Raw genomic sequence first — 13171 nt, 5'->3', positions numbered from 1 at the left:
TTGGTTGTTTATCAGGCCGTTTATCGGATATTTTTTAATACAGATATTAATCTCTAAACTATCCGTTATTAGGGCATATTCAACAAACATAATAAAGGACGTTCGAAAAAAACAAGTATTTTTAATTTCATGCATTACATTTTACATTCCAATTTGCAATTCGATGCATACTCTACAAAATCAATACGGAACATAATTTTTATGCTGTGTAAATTTAATTACAATTTTCAATTATTTGAACGTGCTTTTACAAAAGAGTAGGTAAATTTGAAAAAAGACGAATAAATTTCAAATAGAACATGCAAAAATGCCATGCCTTTATAATTAAATTTTTAGGTACATTTTATCAACACAGTAACTGTTTTAAATTCTTATAATTGCAACATATTCGAAAAACAGGAATATTTTGAGAGAATTTAATTAAGTTCAGTTTATATAAGACCGCAAAAAAAAACTGTCAACTCGAATTAACTAAAACTCAGTCTAATTACAAATTACAGCGAATGAATCGATAAAAACTTCAATTATTGATACATTCAGTTTGCAGTTGAGTAAGAATGGAAAAATTTAAATAATCTCATTCCTATTCCCATTGTTGAAATCCTATAATATACATATCACTTCGTAAAATACAATCGGTGAAATATACTCTGTATATTTCGTTCTCCACAAGTATTTTTACGTGTTTCTTATTACGACATAAGAGAAACAAAAAGTGTCAAGCGGGAGGGAAGACGGGACTTTTCATTTTACGGTTGTGATAGCTCTTGACTCAAAGAACTGCTTCGGAGAAACAGCGATCTGGACAGTAACTTATTGAAGTAATAAAAAGTTATTGCTGTACTTTTCGTAAATTGTAATTTAACTGGGCAATTTGGCGATGTTATACGGAGCGAGTTGTATTGTCTCGTGGCGCATAAGGCATAGGTCAGTGGGACGCTGATGGCTCACTATCATTCATCGATATGGACGTGCATTAACCCGTTTTAAGCCACATGGTTACACAATCGTATTTGTGTTTTTTTTTCTCGCAACAAGAGAGACGCATTATTTACGTAGATATATCGAAGATGAAAATCTCTATTTTCATAATATTTTTTATAAGTAGATTGAGAAATACATTCATATTTTTGAGAAGTAAAAAATTTTAGAAATCTGCATAGTTTTCAGTCAAGAATTTCCCGATGCCCGAGAAGGAACGTTTAGATGCACAAATGCGCGCATTAATAGATTAAACGCGCTTAGATGAATGCGCAGCGCAATTAACGTGGCGCCCGAATGAGATGCTCCGACAATTGTAGGAATAGCGCGGAACTTCGTTGCGTTTCGGTGTGATTAAGTGAGAACTCATAAGCGCGCACGGCTATTGCCTATACGCTTTACGTAACAGACCACAACAAAATGCCGCATGCGCGTATATTATTATTACACGAGATACATTGTAACGCGAAGACCTGGTACCTAATGCGCGATGGAGTGAATATATCTGAGTTATTGCGGCCCGGAAACGTGATTATTAATGACTCCATGTAATCACAGCGCAGCGCTAGATTGTCAGGTTGGCGCTTGTTTAGTGTAAGTATAGACGAGTGGACTGATTTATTCGTTTATCATACGTGACAGATAGGAATTTTTCTCCGCTACACCATAAGCATCGTAGGAAGTAGTGCAGTTAATATTGCTCGACGTAGAAATAGCGGTATTTTTAATATGGTTCTCTATGATTAAAAACATCTGCATCTGCTATGCAGGTGTGACAGAGAAGCTCATATTTTTCTCATTAGTTTCTACGTCTATGAAGAAACTTGTATTTTTCTCGTTAGCGTCTAGAAAGAAGCTTATACATTTCTCGTTAGTGTCTGCGTCATGATTTCAATTTAACGAAGGAACTGCTCGAAGGCGATAGTGTTCTACTATTTTGCCACCCGCGAACGACATAAATGGCCGCGCACGCACACGCAGATGAATGACGTCGCGTGAAAACACAATGGAATCCTCCAATACTCCGTTCAATTGAGAGCGATTCGCAAACACGGGATACAATAGAAATCGCGCACAATGGTGAACTTCAATAGTACCGAGCTACGTGGCTACGGTATAAGGAAAGAGGAATAATCGAATTTCCCTATATGACGAAAGGAGACGGGTAAATCCCGAGTAACTTGCTTCAAATCAAAATTCACCGCGGCTCATACAAAGCGTTCTGTCGCGATGCACAAATGCCATTGTTAAACGTGAATTCCGCCTGCATAATTCATGAACTGGAGTCATCCACCCCATTGGCGGTAAACATCGAATATATTTTCATCAATTTGCGACGCACGTCGGGGATATTATTCGGAACGGATACATTGCGGTCGATTATGTAGTAATAGCGTGCAACGTCTGGGAGAATATGCATGCTTTTACAGCCGCAAACTCTTGTGAACCCCCGACCCGTTCTTCGTATACGTATTGCCGCGATATTAATATCGAAGTCGAGAATATAGAATGCGTTGCGCGCGCGCGCGTTCGTTTCCTCTCGTCTGCGTACAATTGGGTGGGATTCATAAACGCTGTGCGGTGCGCGAGCGGATGAGAGTTGGCTACAGGTGGTCCCGGGCAGATCAATATGGGTACGTGTGTTTGGGTGAATATATGAATACCCCGACGTTCCCTCACGACAGGCGGACTTTACGATCTCGGCGACGGCATTGTCGTATCGCGAAAAGCCTTGTCCTTTGCGTCATCACATCCGTACTTATGGATTTCGTGTTCTCTTTTTTACATTCTCCCATTGGCGAGACGCGCGTCAGATATCTCGAAAATGGTATTTTGCGACCGGCATTTCTCGCGGTCTCGGGAAACTCTCGAGGCTAAATTGGAATGCTACGTGAGATGGATCTCCAGACGGAAAGAAGTTTTCGGAAAGCGGACAGAAAACGAATTCATGAGAGAGAGAGAGAGAGAGAGAGAGAGAGAGAGAGAGAGAGAGAGAGAGAGAGAGAGAGAGAGATGCAACAGCAAATGAGCAACGAAGATGTTGATCTCGAGAACGAAACTCGTATGAAAATTGTACGGAAATAAGGAGAGGACTTTAACGCGCAGAAAATAAGTAGTTTTTATTATAGAAAAGCATAAATAAATTACAATATATTTAGTAACAGTTGGTCATATATACTGTATACAAAAGTAGAAACAATGAAATCATATATAACAGTTAATATCATATCGATAGATATCGGATGTAACGAGAATTAAATTTACATGTGTACGCATGAATTAATATGAAAATACTATCGTAAATGTTTCGCTATTCTGCCAAAAATACTAAATGATGGTACGGATTATTAACAAATAACAAATATATATATATATTTTTCTCTGTTTATATCGGATCATCATCATCGAACTCCTCATCATCTCCTACGAGTTCTCGTGGATAGCCGATGGCACAAAAATCTTGTGGTGACAGAATCGAATAAGGCGTGAGTTTAAATAATGTGTAATGGCCGATACATTCTACTATCCAATCCACAAAAATGGCCGCTGCCTTGGTAGTTCGATACCAATGTTCTATCAGGCAAACCGAAACATAAATACTTTAATACATACTTTCATCGCGCATACGTTTATTTGTGGCAACTTACCGATTTTTTTCTCGTCGTGAATATTGTCTTGGATCACAACGCCCTTCACCCCTCTTATCTTAGCCAAAGCATCGAAGGAATAGACCACTGTGGCTCCGGTAGCGAGTAACAAGTCCTAAAAATAAAAAGTATTTTTACATGTCGGATCCTGACCGAGTCCAACTTTAAATACCGCGGTTGCGACCAAATGTGTAAATAAAAATCCTTTTGGTGACACATACAACGAATTGATTTTAATTACAGTCTAAGAAGCTCTGTCGCGTTTTCGAACAGAAATTAACAGAGTCTACGAGGAAAATTAATGTCCCAGCGATTCTGGAGGCGAAACTCGGAATGCGATGTCTCCAGTTACTGACCGCGAAAATTAGGTCCGAACACTGACCTGATATTGGCTTACTGACACGTTGTTGTACGGTCCGACGCACAGAAACGTGAAGTCCTCAAAGAGACTCTTCTCGCGTAGTCTCGAGTTACGAGGTCCAGCGCCATTAATGCCAACGTCATTCTGCGTGGTAGCCTCGTAAGGAATCTCGTCCAGCAGTTTCTGCTGCCTGATACAGTCCTCGATCCATCTATAGCTGACTATCCATTTTCGGTGAGCGATACCCTGTAGATACTTCAACGTGCTCTTCGCCGCGTTCTGCTCACCGGTAGTATTCACGATAACGTGCGTCACGTTACGGTCGAACTGGTTTACGTAATTCGCGTTGTACTTCGCCGCGAATTCCTTCACGGTAGTGATCTGGACCGCAGACAAGCCGCTGCATACGAAGCACAGGTCTCGCTTTTCAGGCTGTCGACGGACATTCTCCAGCGTCTTCGTGTCCACCTGTTTCGCCAATAAGATATTCCCGCTTTCTATACGCTCGGTCCTCTTGCTCCCCGCGAATGCGTCAGAACGATTGATGGAGTTGTGCGCTACCACTGGCGTACTGTGGAAGATGGACGAAGATGGCCACATTTCGAATGGTTTCGTAGGTGTGTTCGCGCCAGCCAGGAGAGAACGAGCTCTCTGATTCGGTCCCGACGTATTTGGTGTCCATTCGGAGAGCCTAGAGATCGGCGATAAAAACCTTATCTTTGTACTTTCTCTTGACTCGATCGTTTTGTTCCCGCTGCAACATTACAATATGAATATATGTACCTCGTGCATGTTCCGAATTAATAAGGAAATATTTTAGATTGCCCTTTTCGATTTTCCAAGTAATCGCGTATTTTACATATTTTAACGCGTATTTGTAAGCAAAACTGTTTTATTCCAATTAGCGTTAAATGTAAAATGAGTATATAAAGAATATCTAGTCGAAACTATATACGTCTCAAGAAATCGTCACACGTTATTTACATGCGTTATTAAGTTATTATTTTGATTTTATTATGTAACAGTGTACGTACACTATCGTATTTACGACCACGTGCAGGCATAATACCTAACTCGCAGAAACATGTAAGTACGAGCACGAAGAGTGTACGTTAAAAGAGAACAGCTTAAAGTACGAGTACTTACTTCTTCTTTTTCTCAGGAGTGTTCTCCACCACGTCGTCTTCGTCGGCGGAGCGTTCCTGCGTTCAAAAACACAAAAGTGTTATATGAGCCTCGTTATATTGTACAGTGAGAAGCTTTTGTGCCGTAGAATCAAAATATATCACATATCATAATTTCGTAATAAATTACTGACTGAATTAAATGAGATTGCAAATAGCGCACTTTGTAGCAAAAGCTTGTGAAAGATGATATATATATATATATACGGGACAGACTATTTCATAATGCATTCGCTGCTATTTCTATGTAAACTACTGTAAATGCTACACAAGACCAACGTAAAGTGCTCGCTCATAAAGCGGGCTGTAAAAACCCGTTGTGACGTTTACGAAATTTAATAGAATTTAACATGTATATTACTACATTATGTTACATTTAATATTACGGATCAAATTTTGACCTTAAACTTGCATTCGCGAGAAAGTTAATTACGCGTATTTTAATTATTTCGATAAGATAGAAATTTCTTTAAATTTCCATAAGCCCCAAGGAAACCTGCTTGCAATGCGTTTCCCTTGCGTTCCCCACGCGTTATCAAATTTACGATAACTATATACGAATATATTAGACATAAATTTTACACTTGCAGCTATACATTCAATTTTTTATAAGATTTTTTCGTAGAAACTCGATGTATAATAGGAAAATACTAAAGATAAATTTTTGCGAAAAAACACACATACATAAATACTCTAGTATTTAAAAAATACTGTTTAATATTTAAAAATTATTTAAAAAATATAGACAAACATAGAAAAGTATCATATAAGGGCAAATATTTACCTCTGGCTCCATATTTTTATCTTGAATATTCTGCTTTCTTTTCCTCGGAGTACGTTGCTCCTTTGGGGATGGATCATTCTGCGAAATCACTTTTGTCGCTCTTGCTTGATTTCGGGCCGCGATGCCGAATAGATCCTCTTCTAACATTTGCAGTTGAGCTTGTTGCTGCGTAATATTCATGAACGAATTATGTTCGAAAATATCATCCTTTGAATTTGATCTGTTGCCAGAAATTGTGGTTCTTTGCTTTTTGCTGTCATCAAGGTGAAGCCGATCCGCCGATTGTATCCAAGTATTACGCTCTTCAAGGAACTTTTCCTTTTCTCGCGATACATTATGCTTCGATACGATTTTATTATGAGAGTCTTTGTCAATCGCATCGGCGTTTACCGTTGCATCTTTTCTACCTCTTTGGTCACTCCCGTAACCGTGTGTTTTTTGACTGCAGGCTACGTTCTCCTTGTCAGAATTTCTTGAGCTGGTATTCGTTGCAGGTGATTTCCTAGCGTTTCTAGGAGAATGGCACTCGAACATGTCGTTCGTCGATGACGGAGGTACGATCGGAGTTTCCTGCATGGCGCCGCCGCACGATTCATCTGTCATCGCGAGACAATTCGACGTTTTCTGTTTCGCCGACGGGCGATTGGGATTGCGATCTGGCCGTTCGGTACAAGGTATAAAATCCTCGCTTTGTGGCTGCTCAACGCTGGCGATGATCTCGTCAAAATTGTCCTGTAACAAGTATTCCTTGCTGTTCTTTTCTCTTTGCCTTGTAATGTCGTTCCGCGGGGTAGAACCTGGCGGTCGACATGCGTCGGGATTACTTCGCGATCGATCGATCTGTAGCACTCTGTTTATGATGTCGTCGTTAGAAGAGTCCGCAATCTTCTTCGATGTATTATCGTCTGTGTTCAACTTTGGTTGCTGCTGTAATATATAATCTAGATTTTCCGAATTGAACAAGCTACTGCTCTCAAACATATCCGATTCTTTCGCGGAACTTTTCTGGCTTGACTTAGTGTTCTTGGGCTTCTCTATCTTGGGCGCGTTACTTGAGCGAGACGATTGATGATCCGCTGAGTTTTCTTCGGGCGGGGTTCTCATTGATTTGAGGCTATTCTGGCTAGTTTTGCTTTCTTCCAACCTTTTTCGCGTCGCGTCATGTTCATTGCTCCATTTATCGATTATATCCTGAATACGGTGATCTTCGTTAGAATCCTGCCTCGCCGAACATTTTTTCGTAGTTGTGTCCGTAATCGATGCGTTCCGTTGGATACATTGATCGTCGCTGTGTCTTCGGAGGGAAAAAAATTATGACTGTATAAATAAAAGAACTATGAGACCATTCTCGATGAGAAGAGTACTTTTCTGAGATTAAATGCGCAGCGTGCTATTTTTCGCTTTGTCGCATTATTTCGGCTAAGAAGTAACGGTAATAACAGCGTAATCGCTCAAAGTAGTTGCAAAAAGTTGCAAAGTAATTAAAAAAGAAAAGGAAGGAGGAAAAGACACATTGAACTTTGGATAAAACAGTTCGTTAATTATGTAGATTTGTAGAAAAAAATTGTGATCAATAGTAATAATGATAGGTATCTCTACAATCACAAATAAAATTAAAGTAGATATTAAAAATATAAAGTGTGAACACACATAACAAGAAAGGAAAAGAAGCAACGTTGAAAGTAGAGAAATAGGAGATGACAAAATACTGATTTATGTAAGAATCATATGTAATAAGACAAATAAGACATAATTTTATTAATACCTCTTTAAATTTCTTGTAACATGGGTCGCCGATTCCGTGTCCGAGTTAGACGTCTTCAATTTTTTCTCGGGCACATCCTGGTCTTCAGAAGTCGACGAGATTACTTCGACATCTTGATCGTCCGGGGAACTCAAACGACGTTTTTTATTCGCATCCAAACGACTCAATGTCGTTTCCTTAGATAATTTGCTGCCTCTGTCAAGTTTTATCGTAATTCGACTACTGACCGAGTCGTTGGAATCGTCGTTTCCATCACTGGATCCGTCCACAAACATCTCCCTGTCACTGGCGCATCTCATTCTTTTCTTCTTCTTACAGAAGCTTTCGATGAAAGGTTCCTGTGCCTTATCTAGCGTAGACGCTGCGAGGTGTGAACTTTTCATCTCAGAAAAGTTGTTTCCTTTGATAGCGGACTTACTCGGGCAGAGCTCGCGTCTCAACTTTTCGCGCTCGCTCATTGGGGAGTCTATTTCCAGAAACTTCAGCTGCGAATCTTTATCCGGTGACAGCAGTTTAATAGATTTTGACGTTCCTGGATGAGTATGCGAGATCGTCCTGCGAATCGCGCTCTTGTCCGCACGAGATACTTTATGAAGAGATCGCGCGCTTTCCTCAGCGACTTTCTCGATCGACTTATCCGATTGTTGATTTGCGCTTGAAGAACGTACGACTGTCCCGCTCTTTTCTCGATTTAAATGAGAATCCGCATCTTTTTTTGGCGTCGAAGTTGCTGAAGCTTGACAAATCGACGATGCCGCCGGAAATTCTTTCAAAACCGCTTGATTCGAATTCGCGTTATTTTCCAAATAAATATTCTCCACCACGGAATTGTTACTCAAGTTTTGCAAATTATTCCACGGATTGAAAGATATATCTACATGTACCTCGGATCTACTGGCCGATTGCTGCATATTGTACACAGGGGTAACTCCAACTTCCGCTGGTATCAACTGTTCGTGTTTAGTCCCGCCTAGGAACAAATATTGAACATTACGCCGCCTAATTAACGTACCCAATTGCATAAATTTCACGGGATACGGGAAGTCACGGTTCAAGTCACGTCTCACAACTTTCAATCGATCAAATAGTTTACCGTCCATGGATACTGGCGAATTGACGCTCTTGCGATTGCCGATGTCTTCTCCGTGTTTGTCAACCGATACTCTGTACGACAGCGGAAGTTGGCTTAATGGCGGTGAATCATGACTCTTGTTATCGCTAGTCATCAGCTTTCTTCTCAAGGATAATCGAGACTTGTTCGGCGTCAAAGATTGAGGAGAAACAGCGCCACTCGATGTCCCCTTACTGGTCTCTCGAGGTCCGAGAGTCTGTTTTTCGGCCGGCAAGCAGGACGAACTTCTAACGCTGCCGGCAGTTTGCGATACGTCACGGGCTGTTTCGTGTATAGATTCGTTAAGTTTCTCCGGCGTTAATACGGTTAATCTTTTTTGCGGCGTTAGCGATAAATCAGCGGCATCTTGAGATTCTTCCGCGGCATTTTCAATGCCAATAATTTTGCTCATTTGATCATTGTTCAGGTTCATTATGTGTATCTTCCTACCTTCCTCCAGCGTGATATACGATGTGCTCATCGAAGGATAAGATGATTTCGAACTGTCGGTCATATTTTTTTCATGTAATTCCATCTGACCTCTTTGATCGGCCTCTTTTTCGCTTTTATTTAAAGTCGTCACAATTCTAGACGAATCGTATTTGCTATTTGGCGAGAGCTTAATGTTTTCAACTATCCGAGGTACGTTTTTATTTTTCTCGGTGCTCACGTTCAGTTTCTTCACCTTTCTCTTTCTCGCGCGTTTCATCTCTTTCCCGAACTCGATCACACGGGACCAGTTCGCGGTGGATTGCTCAGTGGTCGTAGATGTGTTCGTCGCAGTCTGACCCATAGCTGCGATCCGATCGTGCGCTGTCGTCGATGATGAGTTACCTTGGTTGACTGTTTCTTCGATATCCTTCGACTTCAACCTCGCAGCCTGCTCACGCCTTTCCTTTGCCCATATTCTGGTGTGAGAGGCCTTGTATTTCAATTCACTCGCAGCAGAATCGATCTCTATTACTTCGCCAATCTGCCTCGCCTCTTTAGTCACCTGGGACAACGCGCTGTCCTCGTCGATACGCTTTGGGCAATCCGTACTCCGTTTTCTATCTTGATTTGATCTGCGACTCGCGTCGATCCCGTCGTGAGATACTTCACCGGTCTCATTTGACTCATCATTGTCGTCGGATATTGGGTTCATCGGCCTAGCTTTGTCTTCGATCGGTATATCGTTTTTCGCGATCAAATCATCGGTGTTCAGCTTATCGGGAAACGAGTGTAGCCACGTGTGAACTTTGAATTCCGGTGGGCTGTGAATCGCATTGTCATTTTCGTCGCCGGAGAAAGCGCGGGAAGAGCTCGAAGTTTCCGGCTTCTCTTTTGACACGTTTAAACCGCATCGCGGATTATCATCGTCAATCATTGTTCCGTGACTTGTCGACGGCTTATCGGTTTGCTTGTTCGCGTTTTGATTCAATTGGCGAATGGACTTTCCTTTGTTAGAGTCCCGGCTAGATTGTCTAGCATCCGGATAAAAACAGCTTTCCTTCGTATCATGCGGCTGCTTCGAGTGCGATAGTACTGCAACACAAATATTATCGGAGCTTTATCGCAGATATCGGCGAACTCGTCTCGTCTTATTTGCTGATATTGCTAAAGAAACTATACTCTTATATCTAACTTATGAAAAAGCAGATCAACTTGAGCACAATCACATTTATTAGCTTTATACAATTGAAGACAATTGTTCGATATTCCGCGTTAATCAATATATTTATTCAAGAAATAGTTACATATAATTTAAAACAATGTCATTAATTCAATTTCATCTTTTGTTTATTTTATTTCTAGAATATGGAGCGTATTAATCTATGCAATTAAGAAATTTCAAGAGAATGTAATTCTGAAAATTGCAGTGGAAACTTATGAATACTTTTAATATATCTTATCTTATCCGATTTTCGCGCGAAAAATCGTAATAGAGATAAAGTAGTTTTGATAACAATATATCATAACGTATTACTACGTATTAATGCCTAACGCGTCGATAGAATTATTGCGCGATAGGATATGAATTATTATTCAGAGAGGAGCGCAATTTCCATAAAACACGATACGTTTTAATTTTTAACGTATATATTTTATAATCAAAGCGTGTAATCAAATATACAAAATCACGATGTGCCTGGCCATATCCATTTTTATACCAACCATGTATTTTACCATATATATATTTATTTTCACAATAAAATAAAAATAGTTTATTTTTTACATAGTCGGTTACGTTACACAATTTTTCGTTTTAATAGAATGTATTTTTTTTAAATCTGATTACTGCACCGCGTATTGCGTGACATTAAAGTAAAAAACGAAAAATACGGTCAAAGGCAAAAGGAAAAATCTACAGTAAGGACATTTCGAATATTCAACATAAGGGAACTGAATAACGTCAGGAAGGTACGTGATACCCAAACTCCAAGTCCTCATAAAACATTGAGGTTTTCTCTAAAACGTATAGCGTGAATCGAGGCACCCGAGAGTATCAAGAATTAAATTTTTCAGGCCTCCACCATCCCGCGCGCCGCGAAGAACGTAGTGCTGACCTCACTTAATGTACTTTTACGGCGGGGCATCTACCGTGCCGTGCTTTTAACTTTCGTTCCCGGTTGAATAACACAATAGCGGATCGCGGATCAATAGTTGGCGCAAAAATTACGATTATTATCCGGGCAGTAATGATTCTCAATATCGTAGCGTTCTGGTAGCGTAGCAGTCGGAGTACATCCACAATTAGAGGAAAAGCGTAGAGAGCTAGGATATGTTTCCTAGCTCCCAGAGGAAACATGTCCTAGCTCTCTACGCTTTTCCTCTAATTGTGGATTAACCTATGCACTCCAGATTTCCAATTGATTTATATCGCATTAATTTGAATATAATTGACTAAACTTAGATCAATTCAGAAAAGTAAACATTTTTCGAATGTACTCACTGTCGATACAGCTGTCATTCTTGATGGCAGTGACAAGTTTTTTGAACCTCTCGATACAGATTTGCAGATGATCATCCTTGGAAATGTTGCGTCTATTGAGACTCATCTTACACAGCGGACAACTCGCGCTTTTCTTCCGCAAGACATTTCCTATGCAAGATTTGCAGAATGAATGACCGCATCGCGTCTTGGTAGGTTCCATCATGAGCTCCAAGCTGAAAGAAGAAACGACTATATAAATGCTGTTTTAAAAAAAATTAAATCAAATCTTGATTAACGAGATGATTCACAAGTGATTGATCATTTGTAACATAATTAACTGCACCACACATTGTTTAAATAATGGCATAAACTTATGTTTGGCATACATTCCTCTGTCAATATATTTCTCTGCTCTGCTTAGACGATAAAAAAATCTACAAGCGAGCTTAACACTTAATTTAAGTACTCGTAGTTCACTTAATGTAATGTTTCTCATGACTGTTATCTAATGACTATCTATAAATGCTGTTCTGAAAAAAAAAAACAATCAAATCTTGATTCACACAAGTGATTGACAATCAAATAGCGGCATAAACTTGTTTGACATGCATTCCTTTGTTAACATACTTCTTTGCCTCTGCTTAGACATTAGATAAAAACATAGCCCCCCCCCCCCTAGCGAGCTTGATACTTAATTAAAGTACTCGGAGTTTGCTTAATGTAATGTTCCTTATGCAGAATCAGTAAAAACTGTCAACTGCCTCGGTGTGAGTCATGATTGCCTGCGATCTACGCTGGACACTTGTTGCACCGCTCGAATCCTAACCTACATCTGTCCCAGTCATCACGCACGAAAAAAACAAGTTGATCGCGCGGGTACCGATCTGTTCGGGTTTCAGCGACGTAGTGACTGAACGCGCGTGATACGCGGACTTACCAAATCGTGCATACCAAAGATTTCTGGAGGTTGCGTATCGCCTCCGAGAGCTGATCGATGCCGTTCGGCCGACTTTGATCTGCCATCGTTTCACTCACAATCAGTCATCAGTCTCGAATCTCGATCGACGGAACGCCAAGGTTCGTTATTGCACGAATTCGCGCACTACTTTTTCCCAGGGAATACACGATCCTTGGATAAATTTGGGAGGACAGATACCGTACAGATCCTCGTAAACGCGTTTCTCGTTTCGAACTACAAGGCGGACTTGACGATGCGCGGGAACGACGCGGCGGCCGCGGCGCCGCCATTGATTAAATGCGCCGAGTCGGACGAAGTTAGACACCAGTAGACACGTGGTAGCTCACGTGGTACGATCGAGATCGATTCTTCATGTAGGTGGTGCTCGCATTTTAAGTAAAGTTTCGACCAATCGCGTTGCTCGATTCGGGAACGTACGGCCGTTACGTTCCCGATTCAAGCAAC

The 13171-nt window shown here is 40.6% G+C and overlaps 2 protein-coding genes across 3 annotated transcripts in view; one reads left to right on the top strand and one right to left on the bottom strand.

The window, feature by feature from the left end:
- Nompa (no mechanoreceptor potential A) overlaps positions 1–13171 on the top strand; it is a 243128-nt gene that overhangs the window by 57285 nt on the left and 172672 nt on the right. The window lies entirely within an intron of this gene.
- LOC143908037 (uncharacterized) lies at positions 3112–13022 on the bottom strand. 2 transcript variants are annotated; one of them, XM_077425288.1, is made up of 8 exons: positions 12686–13022; positions 11767–11981; positions 7724–10358; positions 5959–7252; positions 5137–5192; positions 4012–4744; positions 3630–3744; positions 3112–3555 (listed from the first exon to the last, which is right to left on the bottom strand). In XM_077425288.1, the coding sequence occupies exons 1-8, from the start codon at positions 12769–12771 to the stop codon at positions 3368–3370; spliced, it is 5322 nt and encodes a 1773-aa protein (XP_077281414.1). In that variant the 5' UTR covers positions 12772–13022; the 3' UTR covers positions 3112–3367. The 2 variants fall into 2 exon arrangements, with proteins under 2 accessions (XP_077281414.1, XP_077281416.1); XM_077425290.1 differs by having other exon boundaries at positions 12700–13022.

Source organism: Temnothorax americanus, unplaced genomic scaffold (assembly GCF_048541705.1).
Source record: "Temnothorax americanus isolate GAGA-0224 unplaced genomic scaffold, ASM4854170v1 Scaffold9, whole genome shotgun sequence".
NCBI classification, from domain to species: domain Eukaryota; kingdom Metazoa; phylum Arthropoda; class Insecta; order Hymenoptera; family Formicidae; genus Temnothorax; species Temnothorax americanus.
Note: the sequence above shows the minus strand (reverse complement) of the source record. Positions and strands in the feature narration are given on the sequence as shown.